The 26,573-nt window shown below is 43.3% G+C and overlaps 1 protein-coding gene across 4 annotated transcripts in view; it reads left to right on the forward strand.

The window, feature by feature from the left end:
- ube2f (ubiquitin-conjugating enzyme E2F (putative)) overlaps positions 1-26,573 on the forward strand; it is a 211,668-nt gene that overhangs the window by 73,369 nt on the left and 111,726 nt on the right. For all 4 annotated transcript variants that reach the window (XM_063051737.1, XM_063051736.1, XM_063051734.1 and 1 more), the window contains one exon: positions 19,855-19,884. In XM_063051737.1, coding sequence (XP_062907807.1) covers positions 19,855-19,884 — 30 coding nt within the window. The remainder of the gene's footprint in view (positions 1-19,854; positions 19,885-26,573) is intronic.

Here is a 26,573-nt window from a genome sequence, read left to right on the forward strand (position 1 = left end):
GTCATCTTCGAACACACCGCATCCAGTCTCAAAGTGACTAATGGTGTCGAGGTCTTCATCGATGACGACGATGGGCGAACCTACAACCTGAATACTTCCCACTAATCTGATAAGAATGGTGGAAACCAGAAATATTAAGCTTGTTCCCATAAGCTCTGCTATTATGGTCTTTAAACAATATACTGGAGTCCTTGCTCTGTATAAGTGATGGAGACCAGAAAGTTGTGTTGTATAGTGGGAAATTTTCACCCGTAATAATATATGTGTTTAGAAAACACTGAAGTTACCTAAAGGAGTAATAAAAAGTGTGTGATAGGCACCAAGTTTTTAAATGATTTTCTATTTGCTGATATTGGACCTTAGTAAGTAATCTTATCTTAAGGACTAGATAGTTGGTGCTTTATAAGCTTGATTGGGCAGAGTATAATGTTGGTGTATTATATACAGAAAGAGAGTGAAGCGAGGGGTGCAAGTTCATCAACTTCTGTCTCATCACTCACATCTTCAACTTTCATCACTTGAAGGCTTGAGGAGCCTGCTTGTGGTTTGTCAGTGGTTGCATCATTATTTTTTTCTCCAGAAAATTATGTCTAGAGTTTTATGTTTTGCTTGCTGCTTATCTCTCAATAATTCTTGGTAGCATCTTGTAGAATCTTTACTGCTCCTGGCAATCTTTACTGAGCAGTCTCACAGATTGTCCATTTTTGCTTGACATTGATTGCTTTCTGGCTGTGATCAAACGTTCCCTGTAAAATCTTGAAGATTAAGCTGTTGTCCCAATGTGATTGCACAAAAATGTACACCTCAGTTTGTTGGTGAAGTATGGGCAAAGCAATGTGGGGTGACATATAACAGGTTCCCTCTATATGAGGCATTTTTCTTAACCAAACCAGATGGCATATGTTCCCCTTTTTGAAGTGAGGTTTAGTTGGCTTCAAGGTACCACATGTGTTGTTACATGATTCAGTTGGACCTGCTTGCAAGTCTTGCATGTTTTTACTTGCCAGTTCCACGAGCGTGATTTTCAGTGGAATCTGGAAGGTTAGATTTACCCGTGATAATGACTACCTCTGGATCCAGTCTCCATTGATTCTGAATGCTAATTTGTGCTGGAGCATCTGTGAGAGTGTGTTGCCACATAATCGTAGTCTTTTGATAACTTATGCAATTTGGGTATTTACCAGCCACTGTTTCAGTTAGTTTAATAAACTATGGATCAAACTAATATTTACATGATCTCACTTAGCTGTACATTAACATAATTCTTTAACAATTATGCCAATCTCTTAATTATTTTGTGAGCAGCTTCTCATTAAATTATAGAGTGGGGCTCCTACAATTGTGATGGACCTCTGCTTTCTTTTGTCCAATGTCATTTACAGAAATGAAATGCATTTGCATTTGGTAATATTCATCTCATTTTTGGGTTTGAATGTCAAATGCTGTAATAGAGCCTATTGTTGAGACCATTTGCCTTCCTTTGATTTTTAACACAGACCAGCAAATGTTACACTTTTCTTCTCTCCTCACCCACCATCCCCATTTTTTGTTCTGTTCATCTTTCACTATCTTAACAACAAGAATGTCGGAAGCTGAGCTTTGTCCTTTGAAATTTGATGAGAATAACCAAAGTGGTATCTGCTAAAGTATAATACATTAACCCAAAATAAGCCACCAGAAGCACAATAACTCCAGTTGGCTTTGAGGAGAATAACCTAATTTAATCCATATGCATGACAACAGAGGGAGTGCAGCTAAGGTTCTTTGTACTGAGTCACGGAATGGCAGGTCTGTTTTATAATGAGAGATTGAACAGGCTTGGCCTCTCTCCTTTGGGGTTTAGAAGAATGACAGGTGACCTTAAATATACAAATTTCTTGGTATGCTTGGTACGGTACAATATCAAATGAGTGTCATTTCACTGCCTAAGGAGTCTTGAACTCGGATATATGGTCTGCTAGTAAGAGGTAGGTGAGTACAGTCGACATTTTGGGCTGAGACCCTTCAGCAGGACTGGAGAAAAAGAGATCTAGGAGTCAGAGTTAGAAGATGGAGGGAGGGGAGGGAGAACCACAAGGTGATAGGTGAAACTGGGCGGTGGGGGGGAGGTGAAGTAAAGAGTTGGGAAGTTGATTGGTGAAAAAGATATCGGGCTGGAGAAGGAGGAATCTAATAGGAGAGGACAGACGGCCATGGAGGAAAGAAAAGGGGGAGGAGCACCAGTGGGAGGTGATGGGTAGGTAAGGAGATCAGGTGAGAGAGGGAAAAAGGGATAGGGAATGGAGGGGAGTTCGAGAAATGGATGTTCATGCTATCGGGTTGGAGACTACCCAGACAGAATATAAGGTTTTGCTTCTCTAACCTGAGTGTGGCCGTGTCGTGACAGTAGAGGAGGCCATGAATGAACATGTCGGAATAGGATTAGGATTAGATTATGAGAACACTCAGTCGTCTTTTATTATTATTTAGAAATGCATACATGCATTAAGAAATGATACAATGTTTTTCTGGAGTGATATCACAGAAAACAGGACAAACCAAAGACTAACACTGACAGAACCACATAATTATAACATATAGTTACAGCAGTGCAAAGCAATACCATAATTTGATGAGAACAAACCATGGGCATGGTTAAAAAAAGTCTCAAAAGTCCCCGAGTCGATCAACTTCCGAGTTCCCGATAGCAGGCGGCAAAAGGGAGAAACTCCCTGCCATAAACCTTCAGGCACCGTCAACTTGCCGATGCCTTGGAAGCAGCCGACCACAGCTGACACCGAGTCCATCCGTCCGAAAACTTCGAGCCTCTGACCAGCCTCTCCGATACAGCCTCCCGAGCACCATCCTCTGCCGAGCGCCTTCGACCTCGCCCCGGCCGCTGAAACAAGCAAAGCTGAGGATTTCGGGCCGTTCTGCTCCGGAGGTTCTGGTTACCACACAGTAGCAGCGGCAGCGAAGCGGGCATTTCAGAAGTTTTCCAGATGTTCCTCCATACTCTCACGTCTGTCTCCATCAAATCAGAATTGTGCACGGTCCCCTACTTGACAGATAACAGATATTCATCACCGGAAAGGCCGCGCGCGCTGCCGTCGCGCCGCCATCTTCTCCTCTTCAGTGGGAAGTGGAATTAAAATGGGTGGCCACTGGGAGATCCCACTTACTCTTTCTGGTATTGATCCATTGTTGTCACATGTACTGAGATGCTGTGAAATGCTTCTGCTTGTGTGTCATCCAGATAAATCATGCCAGTCACAAGTACATCAAAATGGTTAAAAAGAAAACAAAACTCTCACTGATCAGGCTTGACTATGGATATTGCATTTTAGCTGTCTATGTGATACTCATGCCAAGGCAGTAAGATGTGGAGAAAAAGCTGTTGCCCATGTAGCAAGCTCCCCCTCTCCACCCAGCTATTGAATCCAAAGGAACAGCAGAGACCAGTACAAAAGAAAACAACACAGATTAAAAGCATGAGACTCCGCAGATGCTGGAAATCTTGAGCCAAGCACACCAAATGCTGGAGGAATTCAGAAAGTTAGGCAGCATCAATGGAAGAGAATAAATTGTCAACATTTCAGGCTGAGACTCTTCATCAGGACTGGTAAGGAAAAGGGCAGAAGTCAGAATACATATTATAATGTTGTAGCTGCCAAGACCCCAAGAACTAATGCAGCAACATGCTCAGGCCTCTTCAACACCACCTTTAAACTTTTGAAGTATTTACTGGGCAATGAATATAAATGCCTGGGGAAGTCACCCCTCCAAATTGCATGTGAACTTGATTTCGAAAGATGTCTCATTTCTTCATAGATTATGAAATGTCTTACCTAACTGCGCTGTGGGAATACCATAATCCAGATCATAAAATCTAAGGAAGGCAGTTCACTTTTGCCTTCACAAAGAAAATCCAGAATGTGTAATAACAATTTGCCAGAGAGTAAGTAAAAATATTGAAAAGGGTATTGACCTAGTCAAACTGTTTGTCAAATCTTCATAATCTGGCTGTTAATTCTGTGAAACACTGAAGGACTACAGATCGTTGGATGTAATAACTTTTGAGTGAAATATTAAATTGGGGCCCCTTTGTGCCCTCTCATGAATGCTAAAAATTGCAAGACATCTTTCACAGGAATGCAGTTAATTTTCCCATTCCTCCGGCCAATATAAATGTCAGCTAACACCAATAAAGCAGACTATCCCATTAATGTTCTGGGACTCTACCGCAAGCATTAGTACTTCATTTTCCAGTCCACTGCCTTCTGCTGTTTGCATCTGAATCTCCAGAGTATTCTGTTGGCTTGACTGTTTTTAATAAAGATTTATATTCTCTGAGTAAGTAGGTGAGAAATTTTTTGACAGTGAGGGTGTTTTAGAGCTTGGAGCGTTTTATCTCAGCAGTGGTTGAGGTACAAATGAGTGCATCCTTGAATCAGAGGAAGAGGCAGCTCTGGAGAATATGTAAAGAACTTAAATAAGTTTGTTTTTATGCTTTATACTTTATTGTTGTCAAACCATTGATACTAGAACGTACAATCATCACAGCGATATTTGATTCTGCGCTTCCCACTCCCTGGATTACAAATATTAAATATTAAAAATAGTAAAAGTTAGTAAATATTAAAAATTTAAATTATAAATCATAAATAGAAAATAGAAAAATGGAAAGTAAGGTCATGCAAAAAAACCGAGAGGCAGGTCCGGATATTTGGAGGGTACTTAGGGTACGGCCCAGATCTGGGTCAGGATCCGTTCAGCAGTCCTATCACAGTTGGAAAGAAGCTGCTCCCAAATCTGGCCGTATGAGTCTTCAAGCTCTTGAGCCTTCTCCTGGAGGGAAGAGGGACGAAAAGTGTGTTGGCTGGGTGGGTCGTGTCCTTGATTATCCTGGCAGCACTGCTCCGACAGCATGCGGTGTAAAGTGAGTCCATGGACGAAAGGTTGGTTTGTGTAATGTGCTGCGCCGTGTTCAAGATCTTCTGCAACTTTTTGGTCTTGGACAGGACAACTTCCATACCAGGTTGTGATGCACCCTAGAAGAATGCTTTCTATGGTGCATCTATAAAAATTAGTGAGGGCTTTAGGGGACAGGCCAAATTTCTTTAGTTTTCTCAGGAAGTAAAGGCACTGTTGGGCCTTCTTGGCAGTGAACTCCGCTTGGTTGGACCAAGTCAGGTCATTTGTGATATTGGCCCCGAGGAACTTAAAGCTTTTGACCTGTTCCACCTGCGCACCACCGATGTAAATTGGGTCGTGCAGTCCGCTACCCCTTCTGAAGTCAACAACCAATTCCTTCGTCTTGCTGACGTTGAGGGATAGGTTATTGTCTTCGCACCATGCCATCAGGTTCTTAATTTCCTCTCTGTGCTTAAACTCATCATTACCTGAGATACGGCCTACAATTGTTGTGTCATCAGCAAACTTATATATTGAGTTTGATGGAAACTTGGCTACACAATCATGGGCGTACAGTGAGTACAGCGGGGGGCTGAGTACACAGCCTTGTGGGGCACCGGTGTTCAGAGTGATTGTAGAGGAGAGCTTGTCCCCTATTTTTACAGCCTGGGTCCTGTCTGTGAGGAAGTTGAAGATCCAGCTGCAGATCTGAGTGCTAAGGCCCAGGTTCCGAAGCTTAGGAATCAGTTTATTTGGAATGATGTTATTAAAGGCAGAGCTGTAGTCAATGAAAAGGAGCCTTACGTATGCGTCTTTATTCTCTAGGTGTTCTAAGGAGGAATGTAGGGCCAGAGAGATGGCATCTACCATTGACCTGTTGCTCCGGTAGGCGAATTGCAAAGCGTCGAGGTTGACCAATAGGCTGTGGTTGATGTGTGCCATAACAAATCTCTCGAAGCACTTCATAGCAATTGATGTCAGAGCCACAAGTCGATAGTCATTCAGGCATGCCATCTTGCTCTTCTTCGGCACTGGGATTATCATTGCCTTCTTAAAACACGAGGGGATCTTAGACTGAAACAAGGAGCAGTTGAAGATGTCAGCAAACAGTTCAGCTAGCTCGCTTGCACGGGCCCGGAGAACCTGTCCTGGGACGCCATCTGGGCCCGTCGCCTTCCTTGGATTTATCTTCAGGAATGCCCTTCTAACGTCCTCTTCGGTGATGATGAATCTCTATGCCACCAGGTCCGGTTCATCCGGAGGGAGCGGGATGCTCCTCTTCTGTTTGAATCTTGCGTAGAATACGTTGTTTGTCAGGAAGAGAAGCGCTGCAGTTATTGATATTCCCAGGCTTTTCTTTGCGCCCAGTGATCTCATATAGACCCTGCCATAGTCTACTGGCATCCCTTTGGTTAGCATGGGCTTCCAACTTGGCTCGATATTGCCTCTTAGCGCCCTTAATGGCTTTCCGGAGTTCACATCTGGATTCCGTGTAGCGACTGGTATCCCCGGACCTAAAAGCTGCAGCTCTAGCCTTTAAAAGGGACTTGACCTCATAATTCATCCAAGGTTTCCGATTAGGGAATACTCGGATTGTCTTGCGAGACACACAGTCCTCCGTGCATTTCCAAATGAAGTCCGTGACAGCTGAGGCATATTCATCGAGATTAGCTGCCGAGTCCTTGAATACTAACTAGTCCACCAATTCAAAGCAGTCAAGGAGGACCTCATCCGTTTCCTCCATCCAATGCGACACTACTTTTGACACTGTGACCTCCCGCTTCAGTTTCTGTTTGTAAGCCGGGAGGAGGAGTACAGCCTGATGGTCCAATTTTCCGAAGTGAGGTCATGGGACAGAACGGTAGGCATCCTTGACTGCTGTGTAGCAGTGGTCAAGTATAATCGGGCCTCTAGTGGGGCAGGAGACATGTTAGTATAACTTTGGCAGTGCCTTTCTGAGGTTGGCCTGGTTAAAGTCCTCGGCTGTAATGAGCAAAGCCTCCGGATACCTGGTCTCAAGTTCACTGATGTTGGCATACAGTATGTTCAGAGCACACTCCACGTCCGCCTGGGGGGGAATGTAGACTGCTGTTAGTATGACCAAGGTGAATTCCCGTGGCAGATAGTAGGGACGACACTTCACCAACAGGTGTTCCAGGTCTGGGCTGCAGGAGCTTGTCAGTGCCACTGTGTCTGAGCACCATGCAGTGTTAATCAGTAGGCAGACACCAGCTCCCCTCATCTTGCCCGAAGACGCCGTGTGGTCCATCCGATGGATCGAAAATCCCTCCGGTCGGATGGCACAGTCGGGGGTGGCAGGGGAGAGCCAGGTCTCAGTGAAACAGAATACACAGCAGTTCTGCATCTCCCTGCAGTAGGTGAGTCTCCCTTTAAGATCATCCACCTTGTTCTCTATGGCTTGCACATTAGCTAGTAGGATGGTGGGCATAGGGACCCTGAAGCCCCTCAGCTTCAATCTGACCAGCAGCCCAACTCTTTTCCCACACTTCCTCGGGAAGTCGTGCATCTTTCCAGGTTTCCATCAATGCAATGTGTTGTTGTCAGCTCTTTGAGGTAGGTGGATGCGTCCCGCGGGAATCGATCAGCTGGTCGTGTCGTCGGACGCTCCGGGTCGGGCCGAGTAACGGGGGAGGCTCCGCTGCCACTTCCAGTTGTCAGGGGCCCGGGCTGTCAATTGGGTCAGGCCCCAAAGCCGACACTTAATCCTAGATGGCCAGGCTCCTTGCTGAAATAAGTCCTTAAGCCAAGTCACGGTTGCGGAGGCCTCCGCTCCAGCCGAGCCTCAGGCTCGATTTCCAAGGTCAGCGACGGAGGCCTCACTTCCAGCAGCTGTGGACGGCCACCAACGGGGCTTTACAGTGGTCGCTCCGGGGAAGCGTCTGGGGCACCTTAAGGTCTCCGCCATCACTTCTGTATGGTCGTCTGCACCGGAGAGGTGCTGGTCGGAATGGGCCATGTTTCCAAGCGTTCCGGCTAACCATCATTAAGCCAGTGCAGATATAAAGGACCAAATGGCTTCCATTTGTGTGGTGTACTGTTATCAGTTGTTACGTACCCCGTAACTGGGTTGCCAAACCAGCAGAAATGGATCACTCAGTTGGAGTCTGGAGTACTAGAACTAAGAAAGTTTTATTAAAGAAACAAGCAACACAGTAATCGAAAGGATAATAAATGCAACAATTCAACAATGATAACCACACATGTGCACAGAATTAAGATAACAGCATCAATCAAGCTCTATCGTTGTCTAGGGGTAAATGACCAATTTCAAAATGACTCAAAGTTCAGTCCAGTTTGTAGTTCAGTTCGCAGTAATCGTTGCCATGGCGATGGACAAGGTGGGGGAAGAGAGACAGAATAGGAACAACTGATCATTCAGAACACTGCTTCACTCACAGACCAGCGGGATGGCTCACAGACCAGCGAGATGGCTCACAAACAGCTTTTGGGCAGGTCCTTGGTGATGTCACCTGAGGTCACCGACTGTGACCCCTCCTCCAGATGCGGTCGATCCTCTGCAGTGAACCCGGCACCCAGGCAAGGGCGGACACACACCGGGTTCCCGCTGATCGTACCTTTCCACCCTTGTCGTTGTTTGGTACTTCTCACCCACTCATGAGAAGCGCACCGCTTCCAGGGTCTCGTTACCTCGGGTGGCGTGTGTGTCTGTCTTAGCGAACCTGTCCCTTTTTATCCCCCTGCTGGGGTATCGCCTGTCCATCACTTCAAACAGTTCAGGGTTCAAAGGGGGGAGCCGCTCCAGACAGCTCTCTCTCCCACATCCCTTCATTACACATCTCCAGACGCTGCTCCATTGTTCCTTATCTCTCCTTCCCCTGAGGGCAGGTGGCAGACCAACTGCTGATGCCACTGATGCTAGCCCAGGCCAGCAAACATCTTAATTTTATGTGTATTCTCGTAACACAGTGTTGGAACATAGAAAAACACAACACAAGAACGGGTCCTTTGGCCCATGATGTTGTGCCAACATAATTAAGCTAGTAATTAAATTCCAGAGTAACCTAATCCCTTCTGCCGATCACTCCATTCTGTGCGCATTCATGTTCCTAACTAAGAGCCACTTAAATATCTCTATCGCGTTTGCTTCGACTTCCACCCCTGGCAACATATTCCAGGCATCCATCACTGTTTGTGTAAATCAAAATTTGCTCCTTCTGACTTCTTTGAACTTGCCCCCTTTAACCTTTAACACATGCCCTCTAGTATTAGACACTTTGACCCTGGGAAAAAGATATTGTATGTCTATTTATCTATCTTATCAGCTTCTTTCAGGTCTCCCCTCAGTCTCTGCTGGTCCAGAAAAAACAACAGATGTTTGTCCAAACTCTCCTTATAGCACATGCTGTGTAACCCAAGCAGCATTTATGTAAAGGAGTAAACATTCGATGTTTTGGGCTGAGATCCTTCATCAGTTCTGGTGAAGGGTCTTGGCTTGAAACTTCAGCTGTTGGCTCATTGACCACTACCCTCTGTCTTACATTGGGCAAGACAGTTCAGAATCCAAATGACCAGTCACTGTGGATCACACGCATTTTAATCTACTGGATGAGCCTCCCATGAGGGACTTTGTCAAACACCTTAGTCAAGTCAAGTCACTTTTTATTGTCATTTCAACTATAACTGCTAGTACAGAACATAGTAAAAATGAGACAACATTTTCCAGGACCATGGTGCTACATGAAACAATACAAAAACTACACTGAATTAGGTAAGAAAAAACACAAAAACTGCACTAGACTACAGACCTATCCAGGACTGCATAAAGTGCACAAAACAGTGCAGGCACTACAATAAATAATAATAAATAATACACAAGACAGTAGGCACAGTAGAGGGTATAGTAGGTTGGTGTCAAGCCAGGCTCTGGGTATTGAGGAGTCTGATGGCTTGGGGGAAGAAACTGTTACATAGTCTGGTCGTGAGAGCCCAAATGCTTTGGTGCCTTTTTCCAGATGGCAGGAGGAAGAAGAGTTTATATGAGGGGTGCGTGGGGTCCCTCATAATGCTGTTTGCTTTACGGATGCAGCGTGTGGTGTAAATGTCTGTAATGGCGGGAAGAGAGACCCCGATGATCTTGTCACCCGACCTCACTATCCGCTGCAGGGTCTTGCGATCCGAGATGGTGCCATTTCCGAACCAGCCGTGATGCAGCTGCTCAGGATGCTCTCAATACAACCTCTGTAGAATGTGAGGATAGGGTTGGGAGATGGACTTTCCTCAGCCTTCGCAGAAAGTAGAGATGCTGCTGGGCTTTCTTTGGGACCAGGTGAGATTCTCTGCCAGGTGAACACCAAGAAATTTGGTGCTCTTAACGATCTCTACGGAGGAGTCGTCAATGTTCAGCGGAGAGTGGTCGCTCCATGTCCTCCTGAAGTCAACAACCATCTCTTTTGTTTACATTCAGAGACAGGTTGTTGGCTCTGCACCAGTCCGTTAGCTGCTGCTCCTCCTCTCTGTATGCTGACTCGTCATTCTTGCTGATGAGACCCACCACGGTCGTGTCATCGGCGAACTTGATGATGTGGTTTAAGCTATGTGTTGCAGCAGAGTGGACTGAGTACGCAGCCCTGGGGGGCCCCCGTGCTCAGTGTGATGGTGTTGGAGATGCTGCTTCCAATCCGGACTGACTGAAGTCTCCCAGTCAGGAAGTCTAGGATCCAGTTGCAGAGGGAGGTGTTCAGGCCCAGTAGGCTCAGTAGGATGATTGTGTTGAATGCTGAACTGAAGTCTATGAACAGCATTCGAATGTACGTGTCTTTTTTGTCTAGGTGGGTTAAGGCCAGGTGGAGGGTGATGGCAATGGCATTGTCTGTTGAACGATTGGGACGGTACGCGAACTGATGTGTTTAACCAGTTCTGCAAGTTGTATTCATTTAAGTTTCTGTCAATATGCCCAAAAAATGTCAGCCAGATTTTGAATGCTGGTAGAAGTTTACTTCAATGATTTTGACTAGAATTTCAAAATATTTGATTCTCATCATTGCAAAGCCTTTGTGATGCTTCTTTGTCTTTATTTGTTATCTCTGTTCACCTCACGCCTCGCCACGTGTTTTGGCGCTGGATGGACAGTAGATCCCTCTGTCAGGAGGGAAGATGGGAAATCAGACTTCCTTCCAGCTCTAGCTCAATCTCTGTGTTCTTTTCACCCAGTCCCAATTTGTCTGATAGTGTACAGCATAAATTGATAAGCATTAGATTCTCTAATCCTTCTCTGCAAGCCATATCTAGAATCAGGCGGGGCTCATCAACTTGAAGAGACATATTTTAATTTGTCTGACATGAAATTACTTCATATTATGATAACTAAATTATATTGTGCTGTAAAAGCATGACTCCTAATGAAAGAGAATGATAAAATAATGTTTTTAGTTTAAACAAAAATGTTAGTGATTTTCCTTTTCTTGTATCCATTGATTCCAGAGAATGAATTCAGTACTAATGTATTTCACTGTCTGTCCCTGACTGGCTGTGGTGTAACCCGTATTATTTTGATGTAAGTCACTCTTTGTTCTGAAAATGAATGCCGGCATCAATTTGCGCTGGAGCTCAAACAGAATAAAAATAGTAACAAATAAGGAAATCACTATACAGTAAATAACCTGACTGTAGTGATGTGGATCATTTCAAAGCAATTCTGATATATTTGAATTGGAGCAGAACACTCTGTCAAGAAAATCACTGTTCCCATTTGAAGAACTACTAACCTTCAAATAAAACCTCTGCTCTTTATAAATGTGCAATGATGTTTATTCAAATGATATGGTGTGGGAGAAGTTTCTTCTCACAGTTTGGCATGTAACCTCTAGAGATTCACAATTGATGTGGTGACTAAGTGTTAATTCCATCATTGTAATAAATTTGTTAATTTGAGTCAGGAACTGAGTGCAGAAAACAATGACATGAGGTTTAGTTGATATATTTGCGTAATATCCTTTACAAGGTGGCTGTGTTCAAAGAGGCAGCTTCTGAACCCACTAATGAAGAGATAGTATCTGAGTCATGAGGTGAAAAGGGTTTGAAGTATAAATTGTTTCCAAGGGATAATCACCTGCTGTTAGGCTTAAGGCTGTTAGATTAAACCAGACATTATGGAAAGTCAGTTCAGAAATCTTGAGGCAGTTGTGATGTGTGTCTGAAACCATATGAGATGCAGAATTTGAGGTGGCAAAAAAAAAGGTGGATTACATGCAAAATAATGTGTGCAAATCTGGCCTTTAGTAGGGGATTTGCCGACAGGAATGAAAGCACCCCATCAGCCTCTGCAAAGTGTGAAGAGGTTAGATGAGTGATTTGCACAATTGTGTTCATTAAAATGGAAAATGACAACAACTGACATGGTATACACCCTATCCTCGTTATATGCGTCTTCAGACTATGCGGATTCATAGTTATGTGAGGAACCTATTTCTACCAACGTCTCGTTATATGCGTCCAAAATTCACAGTTATGCGAGGAGCACTGCCTTCCCGCCAATACAAGTCACGTGCGCACACCTCACAGTCTCACTGTTGGGACGAGAAAAACTGCTTTCCCACCAATACAAGTCAGGTGCGCGCGCCCCACAACCTCTCTCCCGCCACTCTTGCATTGGATTTGGCAAGGTATGGATGCGCGATCTTAAACTTCTGTTGGTTTTACCTACGGTGCAGTGATTTTGTGCTTGAAATATTTAATTATGCCTCCTAAGCGTCCAATGTCATATCTTGGGCCGTCAGCCGAGTGGCAGAGAACCGCTTTAACACTTGAAAAAAAAGTTGGAAATTATAAACAGCGTGGCATCAGCTGAAGGTAACACAGCTCTGGTACCCTACTGTCGTCAACCAAATCTTGCCTTTAAAGTTCTTTTGTTGCTTGACAATGCACCAGCCCATCCTAAGCACTTGGACAGCATTCGTCCTAACATAACAGTGCGTTTCCTGCCGCTTAATACAACATCGCTGATTGAACCACTCGACCAAGGTGTAATCCACATTCAAGGCGTACGTATTTTTTTACGGCGAACTATCTCTCAGATGCTGCAAGCAGCAGATGATTTTGAAAATCCCGGGAGTTTACCAATGGTGAGTGAATGGTGGAAGTGGGAACACTTGGCACAAATGGCGATGGACATGGACCCACGGTTAGAACGGAGTCAGCATTTCAGTCATTCCCTGCCGTAAACCCTTCTTCCCTACAAGCAAATTTATGCTGAAAAACAAAATGCTGTTAAGCAAACAACCCTCACCACTTTATGCAAATCGCTGTAATCTTTCTGCTGCCAGCAGTGCTAAGAGTTCTGTGAGTCTTCCTTCACCCCTTGCTGTGCTTGATATTATCCTGACGACCACAACCATCCACCTTATCCGTGTAAAGCTGCCCGACACCACAACAACCACTCATCTCCCGGAGCGAACACACCTGTCACTGTTGGTGAGTACTGTACACCAGAGGATGTTAACTTTCTATGATTTATTACATTGAATATTACCTTAAATTGATTAAATATAATAAAAAGAATGTTGTCTTGTAGTACTGCTTTTGTGTCATATTGGTATAAAAATGTGAATAAATTATAGATAAAGCATATTTAGGAAGCCCTCTGGAACGCATCCCTATTTTCTCTATTTAAATAATTGTTCACATTATGCGATTTCACATTATACGTCAACTTCGAGGAACATATCCCTCGCATATAACGAGGATAGGGTGTATATGAAAGCAAAAACAGAAATTCTGGAAATATTCATAAAACTAGATGGCACCTGTGTAAGCTCTGCTTCATATTGATGATATTTTAAATCTTTTGAATGTTTTCAGCTTTTTTTATGTTTCAGTTTTCTAGTGCTAGGGCTAATATTTATTGAGTTGACTCAAAAGCCCAACTTTCTTACAGGTTGGCAGTGAATATTGTGCTCTGTCATCAATTTGATAGATTAGATTAGATTATGAGGACACACAGTTCTCTTTTATTGTCATTTAGTAATGCATGCATTAAGAAATGCTACAATATTCCTCCGGTGTGATACCACAGAAACACAGGACGGACCAAGACTGAAAAACTTAACAAAACCACATAATTATAACATATAGTTACAACAGTGCAACAATACCATAACTTGATGAAGAACAGGCCATGGCACAGTAAAAAAGCTCAAAGTCTCTAGAAAGTCCCACATCTCACGCAGACGGGAGAAGGAAGAAAACTCTCCCTGCCATACCCAACCACAGTCTGACTCTGAGTCGTCCGAAAACTTCGAGCTCCGATCAGTCCTCCGACACCGAGTACCGAGCACCATCTCTGCCGAATGCTTCGACCCCAGCCTCGGTCACCAGCAGCAGGCAAAGCCGGGGATTTTGGGGCTTCCCCTCCGGAGATTCTTAATTGTACAGTAGCAGCGGCAGCGAACTGGCATTTCAGAAATTTCTCCAGATGCTCCTCTGTGCCTTCTCACATCTGTCTCCATCAAATCAGAATTGTGCATGGCATCCTACTTACAAATACGATACCATTTCACTGGAGAGCTGCGCGCGCTGCGTCGCGCCGCCATCTTCTCCTCCCGTAGATCAATCACAGACCTGGAGTTTAAGTGGCAGAAAGAACTTCAGAAAGTTCTTTTTTCCTGGTGAAATCATATTTCAATGTCTTCCCTATTTTAATGATTTGGAAAACTGGCATTCAGAAAATTTTTCTGTTACATGCTGCATTCGAGGTAATCTTCCTGATCAGTGTTGTATTTCTTTCCATATACTTCATTTATTTATACAGGGTTAATGGTAAGGCACTGAGGAGTGCAGTAGAACAGAGGGATCTGGGAATACAGATACAAAATTCCCTAAAAGTGGCATCACAAGTAGATAGGGTCGTAAAGAGAGCTTTTGGTACATTGGCCTTTATTAATCAAAGTGTTGAGTATAAGAGCTGGAATGTTATGATGAGGTTGTATAAGGCATTGGTGAGGCCGAATCTGGAGTATTGTGTTCAGTTTTGGTCACCAAATTACAGGAAGGATATAAATAAGGTTGAAAGAGTGCAGAGAAGGTTTACAAGGATGTTGCCGGGACTTGAGAAACTCAGTTACGGAGAAAGGTTGAATAGGTTAGGACTTTATTCCCTGGAGCGTAGAAGAATGAGGGGAGATTTGATAGAGGTATATAAAATTATGATGGGTATAGATAGAGTGAATGCAAGCAGGCTTTTTCCACTGAGGCTAGGGGAGAAAAAAAACCAGAGGACATGGGTTAAGTGGTAAATGTGGGTTCTTTTTTAACATTTAAGAATAAATTGGACAGATACATGGATGGGAGGTGTGACGAGAACACATAAATTAAGATGTTTGCTGGCCTGGGCTAGCACCAGTGGCATCAGCAGTTGGTCTGCCACCTGTCCTCAGGGGAGGGAGAGATAAGGCACACAATGAAGCAGCATTTGGAGATGTTAATGAAGGAGCCATCAGTCTGGGTATTATCAAGATCGGCTCCCCCTTTGAACCCTGAACTGTTTGAAGTGATGGACAGGCGATACCCCAGCAGGGGGATAAAAAGGGACAGGTTTGCTAAAGCAGGACACACACACGACACCCGAGGTAATGAGACCCTGGAAGCGGTTCGCCTCTCACGAGTCGGTGGAAAGTACCGGGCCACAAACGCACAGGGTGGAAAGGTACAATCAGCGGGAACCCGGTGTGTGTCCGCCCTTGCTTGGGTGCCGGGTTCACTGCAGAGGATCGACCGCATCTGGAGGAGGGGTCACAGTCGGTGACCCCAGGTGACATCACAAAGGACTCGCCCGAAAGCTGCTTGTGAGCAATATCGCAGGTCTGTGAGTGGAAGCCGTTTTGAATGATCATTCGTTCTCGTTCTCTCTCTCCTCCCCCCAACATTGTCCATCACCATGGCAACGATTACTGCGAACTGAACTAAATTGAACTGGACTTTGTATCACTTTGAAATTGGTCATTTACCCTTAGACAACGATAGAGCTTGATTGATCCTGTTATCTTAATTCTGTGCACATGTGTGTTTATCATTGCTGAACTGTTGCATTTATTATCCTTTCGATTACTGTGTTGCTTGTTTCTTTAATAAAACTTTCTTAGATCTAGTAATCCAGACTCCAACTGAGTGATCCATTTCTGCTGGTTTGGCAACCCAGTTACGGGGTACGTAACATAGGTGTATGGAGGGATATGGTCTGTGTGCAGGTCAGTGGGACTAGGCAGAAAATGGTTCGGCACAGCCAAGAAGGGCCAAGAGGCCTGTTTCTGTGCTGTAGTTTTTCTATGGTTTCTATTTCATATATTTATATTGGTCTTTGACTGTACAGTGTTGAGATATTTTTGTAACAGATCATTATCCCCAGAGTCCACCTGAGTAGGCATCATCATCCTCATCATGTGCCACGTCTTATGATGTAGGCGATTGTGGTCTATGATCATGATTGTTCTTGGCAAACTTTTCTACAGAAGTATTTTGCCATTGCCTTCTTCTTTACATATACTGTGTTCGGTGCTCCCAGTGTGGCCTCCTATATATCGATGAGACCCGATGTAGATTGGGAGACCACTTCGCCAAGCATCTGTGCTCCGTCCACCAGAACAAGCGGGTTCTCCCAGTGGCCACCCATTTTAATTCCACTTCCCTTTCCCATTCCGATATGTCTATCCATGGCCACTGTTGTGATAAGGCCACACTTAGGTTGGAAAAAGAACACCTTATGCTTCCGTTTGGATAGCATCCAACCTGGTGGCATGAACATTTATTTTGCAAACTTCCTGTAATGCCTCCCCCCACTGCCCCGCCTTCACCATTTCCCATCCCCTTTTCCCTCTCATGTTATCTCCTTGCCTGCCCTTCACCTCCGTCTGGTGCTGCTCCCCCCTCCCTTTTTTCTTTCTTTCATGGCCTTCTGTCTCTTACATCAATCAACTTCCTAGCTCTTTGCTTCATCCCTCCCCCTCCAAGTTTTACATTTCGCCTGGTGTTTCTCTCTCCCCTCCCCCCACCTTTCAAATTTACTCAGCTTTTTTCTCCAGTCCTGCCTAAAGGTTTTGGCTGAAAAGTCAACATGCTTTATTCCATAAATGCTGCCTGGCCTGCTGAGTTCCTCCAGCACTTGTGTGTGTTGCTCAGATTTCCAGCATCTGCAGATTTGCTCTTGTTTGTGACTCATTTTCCGTGCGTGTTTTAAGCTCATTTTATGAGGCCTAGCTAGACTTACAATGTGATGGCATGCTGGTGGAAGTTTTTTTAGTCGATCAGGAGATTGATTTGTTCAGATGAAGCCCTGGAAGTGTCTGAAGTTTCTTGTCCTTGCTCTGGGATCCTCAAGGATCTATCCTTTTGAGTTTTGCTATTGAAACCATGGTCTAAAGGCTGAATTGGTGAGGTGAGTGTGACCTTTGACATTAGTCAATTGTTATTTGGGGAGAAGCACTTCAATGAGTGGAGGCATGCTTGCACTTGTTTCAGGTTATACAGGTTTCTAGAGCGTTCCTATGAAACGGTTCGTAAGCTGGAATGTCGTAAAGCGAAGAAGCAATTACCATTTATTTATATGTGAAAATTTTGTGAACGTTCACAGACCCAAAAATAACCTACCAAATCATGCCAAATAACACATAAAACCTAAAATAACAGTATATATAGTAAAAGCAAGAATGATATGATAAATACACAGCCTATATAAAGTAGAAATACTTTTCCACAATCATTGCCTGACCTGTTCTCCGTAGCGAAAATCTCACTCAAGCGCTCTCCGCAGAAACACGGCGCAAGCACTGTTGGCAGAAACACGGAGCAAGCACTCTCCAGTAACCTTTAAGCTATGAAGCTGCCAAATCATACCAAATAACAGGTAAAAATACACAGCCGATATAAAGTAGAAATAATGTTTGTACAGTGTAGTATCACTTACCGGAATCGGGAGGACAGCTTGCCGAGCACACTGATGATGGTGTGTTAGACTGAGTCGTCGGAGTTTGGGTGGTGCAGTGGCCCCCACCCTTCGGGCAGCAAACCGATGCCGATCTGCGAAGCATGCAGCGGTACGTAATTAATTAGCATGTTTGTTTTGGCTTTTTTCTTAAAGATGTTCTGAGTGCCTCCCGGCTACCGCTGCATGCTCCGCGAATCGGTATCTGTCCGCAGCCTGGGGGTTGGGGTGGTGGGACACTGGGGTGTCATCTCATCGTCATCCGTTTCCATTAGGGCAAGTAGGTCATCTTCTTTTGTGACTGCCTGCCTCGATGTCGAAGGTCGAGGTTCGTCGTCTGATGTGGAAGGCTTGAAAAATGACAGTACAGTATGCTTGACTGCTGAGCCTTGCACATTTTTCTATCATACAGTTCTTTGTAAGGACTCAAACCATCTTGCAAATATGCCCTAAACCAATGGACCCTTTCAAAATTAAAGTCGTACTTTATCATTACTCATTCGGTTTCGATTGTTATCCTTTCCTCTTCCAGCTGCATCAGCTCTTCATCTATCAGTTCTTGGTCATGGGATGCCAAAACCTCTTCAATGTCATCTTCATCACCTTCCACAAGCCAAACTCACTTTGTCCTTACTTCATTCACCACGATTGAAATGCTTAATTATGTCTAGTTTTACGCTAAGTGTAACACCCTTACGAGTTCTTTTAGGCTTTTCCGATACCTTAGAATTCATCTTGCAAACGGCTGCTAACAAGCACGTGTTTAAGCAGTGCTGGCGAGAATGCCGTTCCGAATCTGGGGGAGCGCAGCTGCTCGGGGCGTGCGCTGATTTTTTTTATCGCGCGCTGCTTTTTCCGTGCGCTGCCTTTTTTCATAACAGTGAAAAATCCTTCTGTTAGCGAAAACAGGGATGTAGGTCTTTCGTAACAGTGAGGTTTCGTAAAGCAAGCGTTCGAAAAGCGGGGGACATCTGTACACCCTAGCTCTGTAACATTGCTTCAGGAGTTCTTCAGAGCTATGCCTTGGGTCTAAATGTCTTCTGATAATAGAGAATTCTGGGAATGCTCAATAGGTTAAGTAGCATGTGTCTAGATAAGGAAACACAGTTAAAGTTTCAGATCAATAACCTTTCATCAGGAAGCATATTTTTTCATGTGTAATGAATCTCTACGTTCTCTCTATTACAAGTAAATGAATCCTTGTGTAGAAAGATCAGATCTGTCCATGATATTCCAGATGCTGTCTCATGAGGGTTATATATAATTATATCAAGATGTCTCTATTCTTATGCTTGCAATAAATACCAACGTACCACATTTGCCTTCTGAATTGTTTGTTGAATTTGCAAGTTAATTTGGTGAGTTGTGTTCAAGGAGACTCTGGTCACTCAGATCAACAACACTTTCCATCTCTCACTATTTAAGAAAACACTTTGTTGCTTTGATTCTTCTACCTAAGTGAATGATCTCACAATTTTCCACCTTGCATTCCATCTGCTATTTCCTGTCTGTCTAAGTCCCCATGAGCTTTTCTTTATCCTCCTTAAAGTCCATACTGCACCTAGCTTTATATCAGAAACAAACTGTATATATTACACATGACTGTCTCACTTGACCTCTTTGATCAGTGACTGATATCTGAATGTAGCAAGGTTAGGCACTCAGAAATGCTTCCTAAACATAGAATGTAGAATATAGAACATAGATCATTGCAAGAACAAGCCATTCAGCCTATAATGGCTACACAAAATAAGATGCTGTATTAAAATAAATACCTTCTAGTTGTACATTATCCATATCCTCCCATTGCCTGCGTATCCACATGTTCATTTAAATTTGGTAAAAGGAGTGAAGAGTAGAAATTTGGTAGAAAATTAATCTGGGAGTTAAGATCTAAAGAGAATTTTATAAACTGCTCATGTATCATGTGCTTCTAACTGTAAAAGATTATTTGGGTCATTAAATTTTTATTGGCTATTAATTTTGTGTATCTCTTTCTCTTCCATTAGAAGTTGCAGAACTTGAAGCAAACCTACCCAGTAAGTATTTATTTACAAATATTTTCATGTGATAGCCAGAAAGTTTGCATGTGCTAAATTTCTTGCTGTTTGTTGATCTTAGCAGTCAATATGGAGTTTGGTTTGAGAGTTGCTGGCTACAAAGCAATAGTTTGGGAAATGCATCAGTGTTTTGATAGCTTTTTTTCTTCCGGAATGTATGTATATTTTGAGACTTGACATTGGGATGTAAATTTTGGACTGGGTATTTTTGGGTGTATAAATTGTGAATAGGTTATTTAAAGTTGTTTGTTAAAAGCCAGGTTTGTGTCATGATCTATGTTCTTAGAGGGCATGAGATTAAATTTGGGTTGATAATTGGAAGGTGATTGGTAATATGCCATGATGGGGACTTGGCTTTGAATTAAACATTTCTGGCTCTGGCATTTGGCCAACTAATAGTTTAGGGACTAGTTCTCACATAGGATAATGGGGGGGGGGGGTGGGGGGCGGAGTCTGAAGCTTTTGAGACTTTGGATTTTGCATTTCTGCAAGCAAATTTTGGGGTTAGAATGCTGATGTTATTACAGAAATGGAAATAGAAGAATAACATTGAGAAAAAAATCCAAGATTTTGGGACACAGCAATTTTTTTGGAATTTTAATAGTAAAGAGTAGTTGGTGATAGGGTGATGGTTAGTAAGAATTGAGGTTGGAAGAAGAGTTACTTGTGGTGAGGGGATAGCTTTGCAAGGAAAGATGCAATAGCTGAACAGAGAGATCCCCTTAAGGGACCAAATAGAAAATAGCTGAGAATGGAATAAAATTATTAGGAAATGGATCTTTTGGATGAGCTGAGCTTGGATTGGGCTTTGGGAGGGATGTTGGGCATGAGAAAAAGTGGTGAAGTATACACAGCTAATGAGGTGTGAGCACCTTGTGGGGAGTTTGCCTTATCAGGCAATGGCAGAAATATTTCCAATGGTGTTCACTTCCTAAAAAATTAATAAACAAATAATAGTACCAGAACTTCTAAGAGTTCCATGTGCTTGTTACCTAATTTTCATAGAGGACAAAGACCGTGTAGTTGAGAATTTGAATATGCAGCCATATGTGATCTGGTAGAGATATTTTTATGGCTGGATGCAAGAGAAATTGAGATAGCAAAGAAGGTAAAATTGTTTGGGTAGAGAGCTTTACAAAGAAGTGATTAGAGTTTGCTTTAAGTGTGACCAATGTATCTTAAGGTTGTTGTAGTGGGTTGTGGGGTGGGGGAATAGGGATAAGCTCCCACTATCTATTAAATGCTCTCAATGGCTTGTGTCTCAAATAGCCTCTGACAGCCAAGTCCAGCTCCTGGCCTTCACATGTGGCTTAGCTACTAAGACCAGTGAAACTTTTTCTACTGACAGGAGGAAGGGCAAAGATGGGTTACTGACACCTTAATCCAGTGGCTTTGGGCAGATGTCTGGGACAAAGAAAACTTTGATCTCAAGTTTCTGCAGCCAGCATCTATACCTACTCACGTAGAAGGCTTCAGGAGTAAACCCTGAGGAAAAATCTAGAGCTGGAGTCTCTAAGGCAGTCCTATGTTCAGTTCAATGCTGACTGGCAACTCCTGCAATGCTGCTAATGCCAAACTATTGGTCTTTGCTGTTCCTTTGTATTTATCAGCTTCATGGAGAGGGGGAGCCTGGTGTATGGGCAACAACTTGCTCTCCATATCTTACTGCCCTGGCTTGTGTATTGACGTCAATAGCTAGGACGCAACATCCATGATTGACCCCGACCAAAGGAGGCCGTCAGATTGAGACCATGGTAGCAGAGTCTTACCTTGGTACAGTAGAAGTATTGCTGTATATAAAGGAGAAGGAGATTTGAGTAAAGCATAATATATGTTTATGTTTTGGAAAAATACCTTCCAGCTTCAGAACTAGAACCTGCAGAATTTTAGGTGGGCATAATTCTTATTTTTACTGCATGAATATTGTGCCTGCATTTTTGAGATGACATAATTTATTCTTTTTGATTTCCCTTATTCTGTGCGTGCAGGACACTTGGCCCCTGAGAGTAAAGAGTATTTGTGTTGTGACTTCCGGAGGTTTACAAAGGGCTAATCTGGATTTGATTAGACGGAAATGGTGCATACAGTGTGCGTGTGTTTGATCATACAGGCACTGAAAGTTACTAAAAGCATGATTAGCCTTGAGCCACAGGAGCTTGCTAAGTTTTAGATCTCATGGAGTACTTGTGGTAACAGTGAAGGTCCCATAAGCTTTCACATGCTGCTTCCTTACAGGGCAGACATATGACTTCAATTTGAAATAATTTTCTGCTGTCATGGTCAGTGTCTTGCGTCAGTTGAACAGATGGAAAACATTAGTTGATTTTACATCTCAACCATCCATGAACATAGTTCTTGCAACCTTTGTACAATTATGTTGCTCAGCTACACATACATTACAGAAATGTCCGAATTACTTCAGATTTTTACAAATTTGGATCCTGGTTATCCTTCTGAAGATGCTAGTCCATCACTGGAGTGCAGCTCAGTGCTTTAACTTCTAAGGATAATATTAGAGTCTTTAGGTGATAATTCATTTTGAAGTAAAAATCATACCCGTGGCTGTATTCCCACCACTCTAAGTTGCAATTTTTGTGTAGCACCCTAAATAGTAATGGTCAATGGAGTTTTCCTGTGGGGAGGTAATATTTTCTATGCTCAATTTGGTTGTTAATGACGTCTATACTGTATTTATATCCACATCGCTGCTGGTCAATGGGTAGCAACCTTGAGCAGAAATATGAGATTTTCTTTTCTCCTTATACTTTGAAGACAGTGATATCATTAGTAGTGTCACAGTTATAGTGGCAAAGCTCATCAACTTTAGCAGACTCAAAATTAACCTACAAATTATGAGACAGTTGTTTCTTTGTTTACGTTGCCTACACTGGGAGAATTTCACAGGTCTTTGGCTAAAGCTCACTTTGAAGCCGGTCTCTCAGTGACATTGCAGCTGTAATTATGAAGCAAGTCTATTGCTCTCTCTGTAAGGGAGGTACTGGATTGCACTCTGTTAATATAGTCCTCCAGTACTTGTGAGTTGGCACTTTGTGCTATTAGTGCAGCTTTATCTGGTGATGGGTTAATTCATAGAAACAGGAGTAGTCCAGAATTGTGAATTGAATTAACTTGGTGAAAGGGTGGGCGGCAACTCTGCTGCATTCTGACCTGATGAGAGATCAGGGAATGCCCCTGGTGGTGCCTATCGCAAGTGAGCACACCATGGGAGCGGAAAGTTAACAGTCCAGACAAAAGATTTATGAGAAGGTTAGTGAATTAAAGAAAGGAGGAGGAAGTGAAACAATGCTGCCTGACACTATTTCAGTCAGTTTAGGTGAGTACACAAGAAAAAGAATCAAATCAGAATAAAAGACTCTTGGATGGTTGGTGGGTGGGCATCATTGACTCCAATGAAGTAGTAAGGGAATTCATAAATGCTCATAACTGAGTAGAACGTACAAGTGGCAAAGTGTGCATCAGGGAAATTTAACTTCTGAAAATTACAAAGCAGCTTGGGTCATAAAGAAGGGAGCTTGTCGTGTGATTTCAGGAAGGTATCTTAGCAACGTGTTTTATAATTGATAAGGAAGCAAACAACACCAGATTTCATAATGAAAATGAACCAGACCTAATTTCTTTAGACAAGGAAATATCTTGCAATGACCGTATTGTATTACATTTAATTTTGAGAACTCCCACACCATCTAAAATTTAAGCTTAAATAATAGTGCTGTTGAAGGAATGAGGAATATGCTAAACACCCATAGAGCACAGGGAAAATTGTTAAAAGAGTTATTATACACAACATGAGCCCAATATACCTAAAGAAAATATATTCCAAATATACAATTAAGCAATCATGGTCAACTTGACAACAGAATATGTCTCATGGACAAGATAAATACAAAGACAGCATGAATTGTAATACGAGAGGACATACATTTAATGTCAAATATTGGAGGAGTTAATAAAGTGAAGAGGGAAATTTATGGCAAATGTGCAGTGCAAGTTGTTTTTTACATAGAGAGTAGTAAGTGCCTGGAAACTCCTGCTGGGTTGAAAAGAGTTAAGTAGTGATTTTAAGATGCTTTTAGGCAAACACTTGAATATGTGAGGAATGGAAGGATGTGGATTCTGTGCAGGCAGAAGAAATTTTAATTTGGCACAGACATCATGCGCTGGAGGGCTATCCTGGTACTGAATTGAAGAAGGATTAATATCCTTCTGGGAAGGTTTGCTGGTGCTGCAGGGGAGTAGTGATGGAGGGGGTTAAACTAGAGCTGCAAGAGATTGGGAACCAAAGCACCAGAGCAGATAGTGGAGAAGTTAAACACGAGGAAATCTGCAGATGCTGGAAATTCAAGCAACACACACAAAATGCTGGTGGAACGCAGCAGGCCAGGCAGCATCTATAGGAAGAGGTACAGTCGACGTTTCAGGCTGAGACCTTTCGTCAGGACTAACTAAAAGAAGAGATGGTAAGAGATTTGAAAGTGGGGGGGGGGATCCGAAATGATAGAAGGAGACAGGAGGGGGAGGGATAGAGCTAAGAGCTGGAAAGTTGATTGGCAAAAGGGATACAGAGCTGGAGAAGGGAGAGGATCATGGGATGGGAGGCCTAGGGAGAAAGAAAGGTGGAGGGGAGCATCAGAGGAAGATGGAGAGCAGGCAAGGAGTTATTGTGAGAGGGACAGAGAGAGAGAAAAAAGGAAAAATAAATAAATAAGGGATGGGGTAAGAAGGGGAGGACGGGCATTAACAGAAGTTAGAGAAATCAATGTTCATGCCATCAGGTTGGAGGCTACCCAGACGGAATATAAGGTGTTGTTCCTCCAACCTGAGTGTGGCCTCATCTTGACAGTAGAGGAGGCCATGGATTCATGCCATCAGGTTGGAGGAACTGCATCCGGTGCTCCCAGTGCGGCCTTCTATATATTGGTGAGACCTGACACAGACAGGGAGACTGGTTCGCTGAACACCTACGCTCTGTCCGCCAGAGAAAGCAGGATCTCCCAGTAGCCACACATTTTAATTCCACGTCCCATTCCCATTCTGATATGTCAATCTATGGCCTCATCTAGATGAAGCCACACTCAGGTTGGAGGAACAACACCTTATATTCCGTCTGGGTAGCCTCCAACCTGATGGCATGAACATTGATTTCTCTAACTTTCATTAATGCCCCTTCTCCCATTCTTACCCCATCCCTTATTTATTTATTTATGATTTTTTTTTTTCATTTTTTTTCTCTCCCTGTCCCTCTCACAATAACTCCTTGCCTGCTGTCCATCTTCCTCTGGTGCTCCCTCCCCCTTTCTTTCTCCCTAGGCCTCCCGTCCCATGATCCTATCTCTCTCTCTTCTCTCTCTTGCATCCCTTTTGCCAATCAATTTTCCAGCTCTTAGCTCCATCCCTCCCCCTCCTGTCTTCTCCTATCATTTCGGATCTCCTCCCCCTCCCATTTTCAAATCTCTTACTACCTCCTCTTTCAGTTAGTCCTGACGAAGGGTCTTCGCCGGAAACGTCAACTGTACTTCTTCCTATGGATGCTGCCTGGCCTGCTGCGTTCCACCAGCATTTTGTGTGTCAGTGGAGAAGGTGTTAAGCCTACGTACAAAGTCAGAAATCAAAAGGTTGCGCATAGGGGAACTAAATGGTCTGAGCTGCATATATTTCAATGCAAGGCATATTGTTGAAAGGTGGATGAGCTAAGGGCATGGATCAGCACATGGAATTATAATATTGTAGCCATTACTGAGATTTGGTTGCAGGAAGGACAGTACTGCAGATATCCCACCTCTCGGAAGTTCAGGGAGTCTCCTGCATATGAATAGTGGCTCCCTGATGCCTGCAAATTATATAGAATATAATGGAAATCAATTTTTTTTGAGAGCGAACGAATGAGAGAAAGCAAGAGAGAGAGCGAGAGAGCGTGCAAGCGACCATGAGAGAGAGAGAGCGCGCGAGCGCCATGACAGAGTGTTCCAAAAAAAGAAAATATAAAACGTATGTCACCCCAGACTACACTAAAGTGTACCCCTGCCTAATAGGGGTCAAAAATAAAGAGTGTTGCACGCTGCGCTGTTTGCAACAGTGACTTTTCTATTGCCCATGGTGGGTTAAGACTGTAAAAGACATGTTGAGGTGAGTTTAACAGGTGTCATTCGTTCATTAGCATAGCTAATGTTATTTAAACTAGGTGGCTAGCTGCTAACGAGCTACTCTATTGCAGACATCCCACCTCTCCCGGGAGTCTCCCGCAAATTGATGGTGCTACCTCCCTGAAATGAGTTTTTGCAGGGTGGAATGTCTGGTACTGGCATCTCAGTGTTCCCGGATTTCATTGTTTTAGTGTGGTAGAGTGAAAGGAATTAAAGGGGAAGAGGTGGCACTATTAATCAGGGAAAATTATCATGACAGTCCTCAGACAGGACAGACTGCAGAGTTCATCTAGTGAGATTTCATAGATAGGACTGAGGAATAAGAACTGGGATTTTATCATGGACCACCCAACAGTTAACAGGATTGAGAGGAGCAAATTTGTAAAGAGATTGCAAGAAACATAAGGTTGTGATGGGTGATTTTAACTTTCCAGATATTGACTGAGACTCCCATACTGTAAAAGGGAAAAAGTTTGAAAAATGTATTCAGGAAAGTTTTCTTAATCA

This window comes from Mobula hypostoma, chromosome 6 (assembly GCF_963921235.1).
Source record: "Mobula hypostoma chromosome 6, sMobHyp1.1, whole genome shotgun sequence".
Lineage (NCBI taxonomy): Eukaryota > Metazoa > Chordata > Chondrichthyes > Myliobatiformes > Myliobatidae > Mobula > Mobula hypostoma.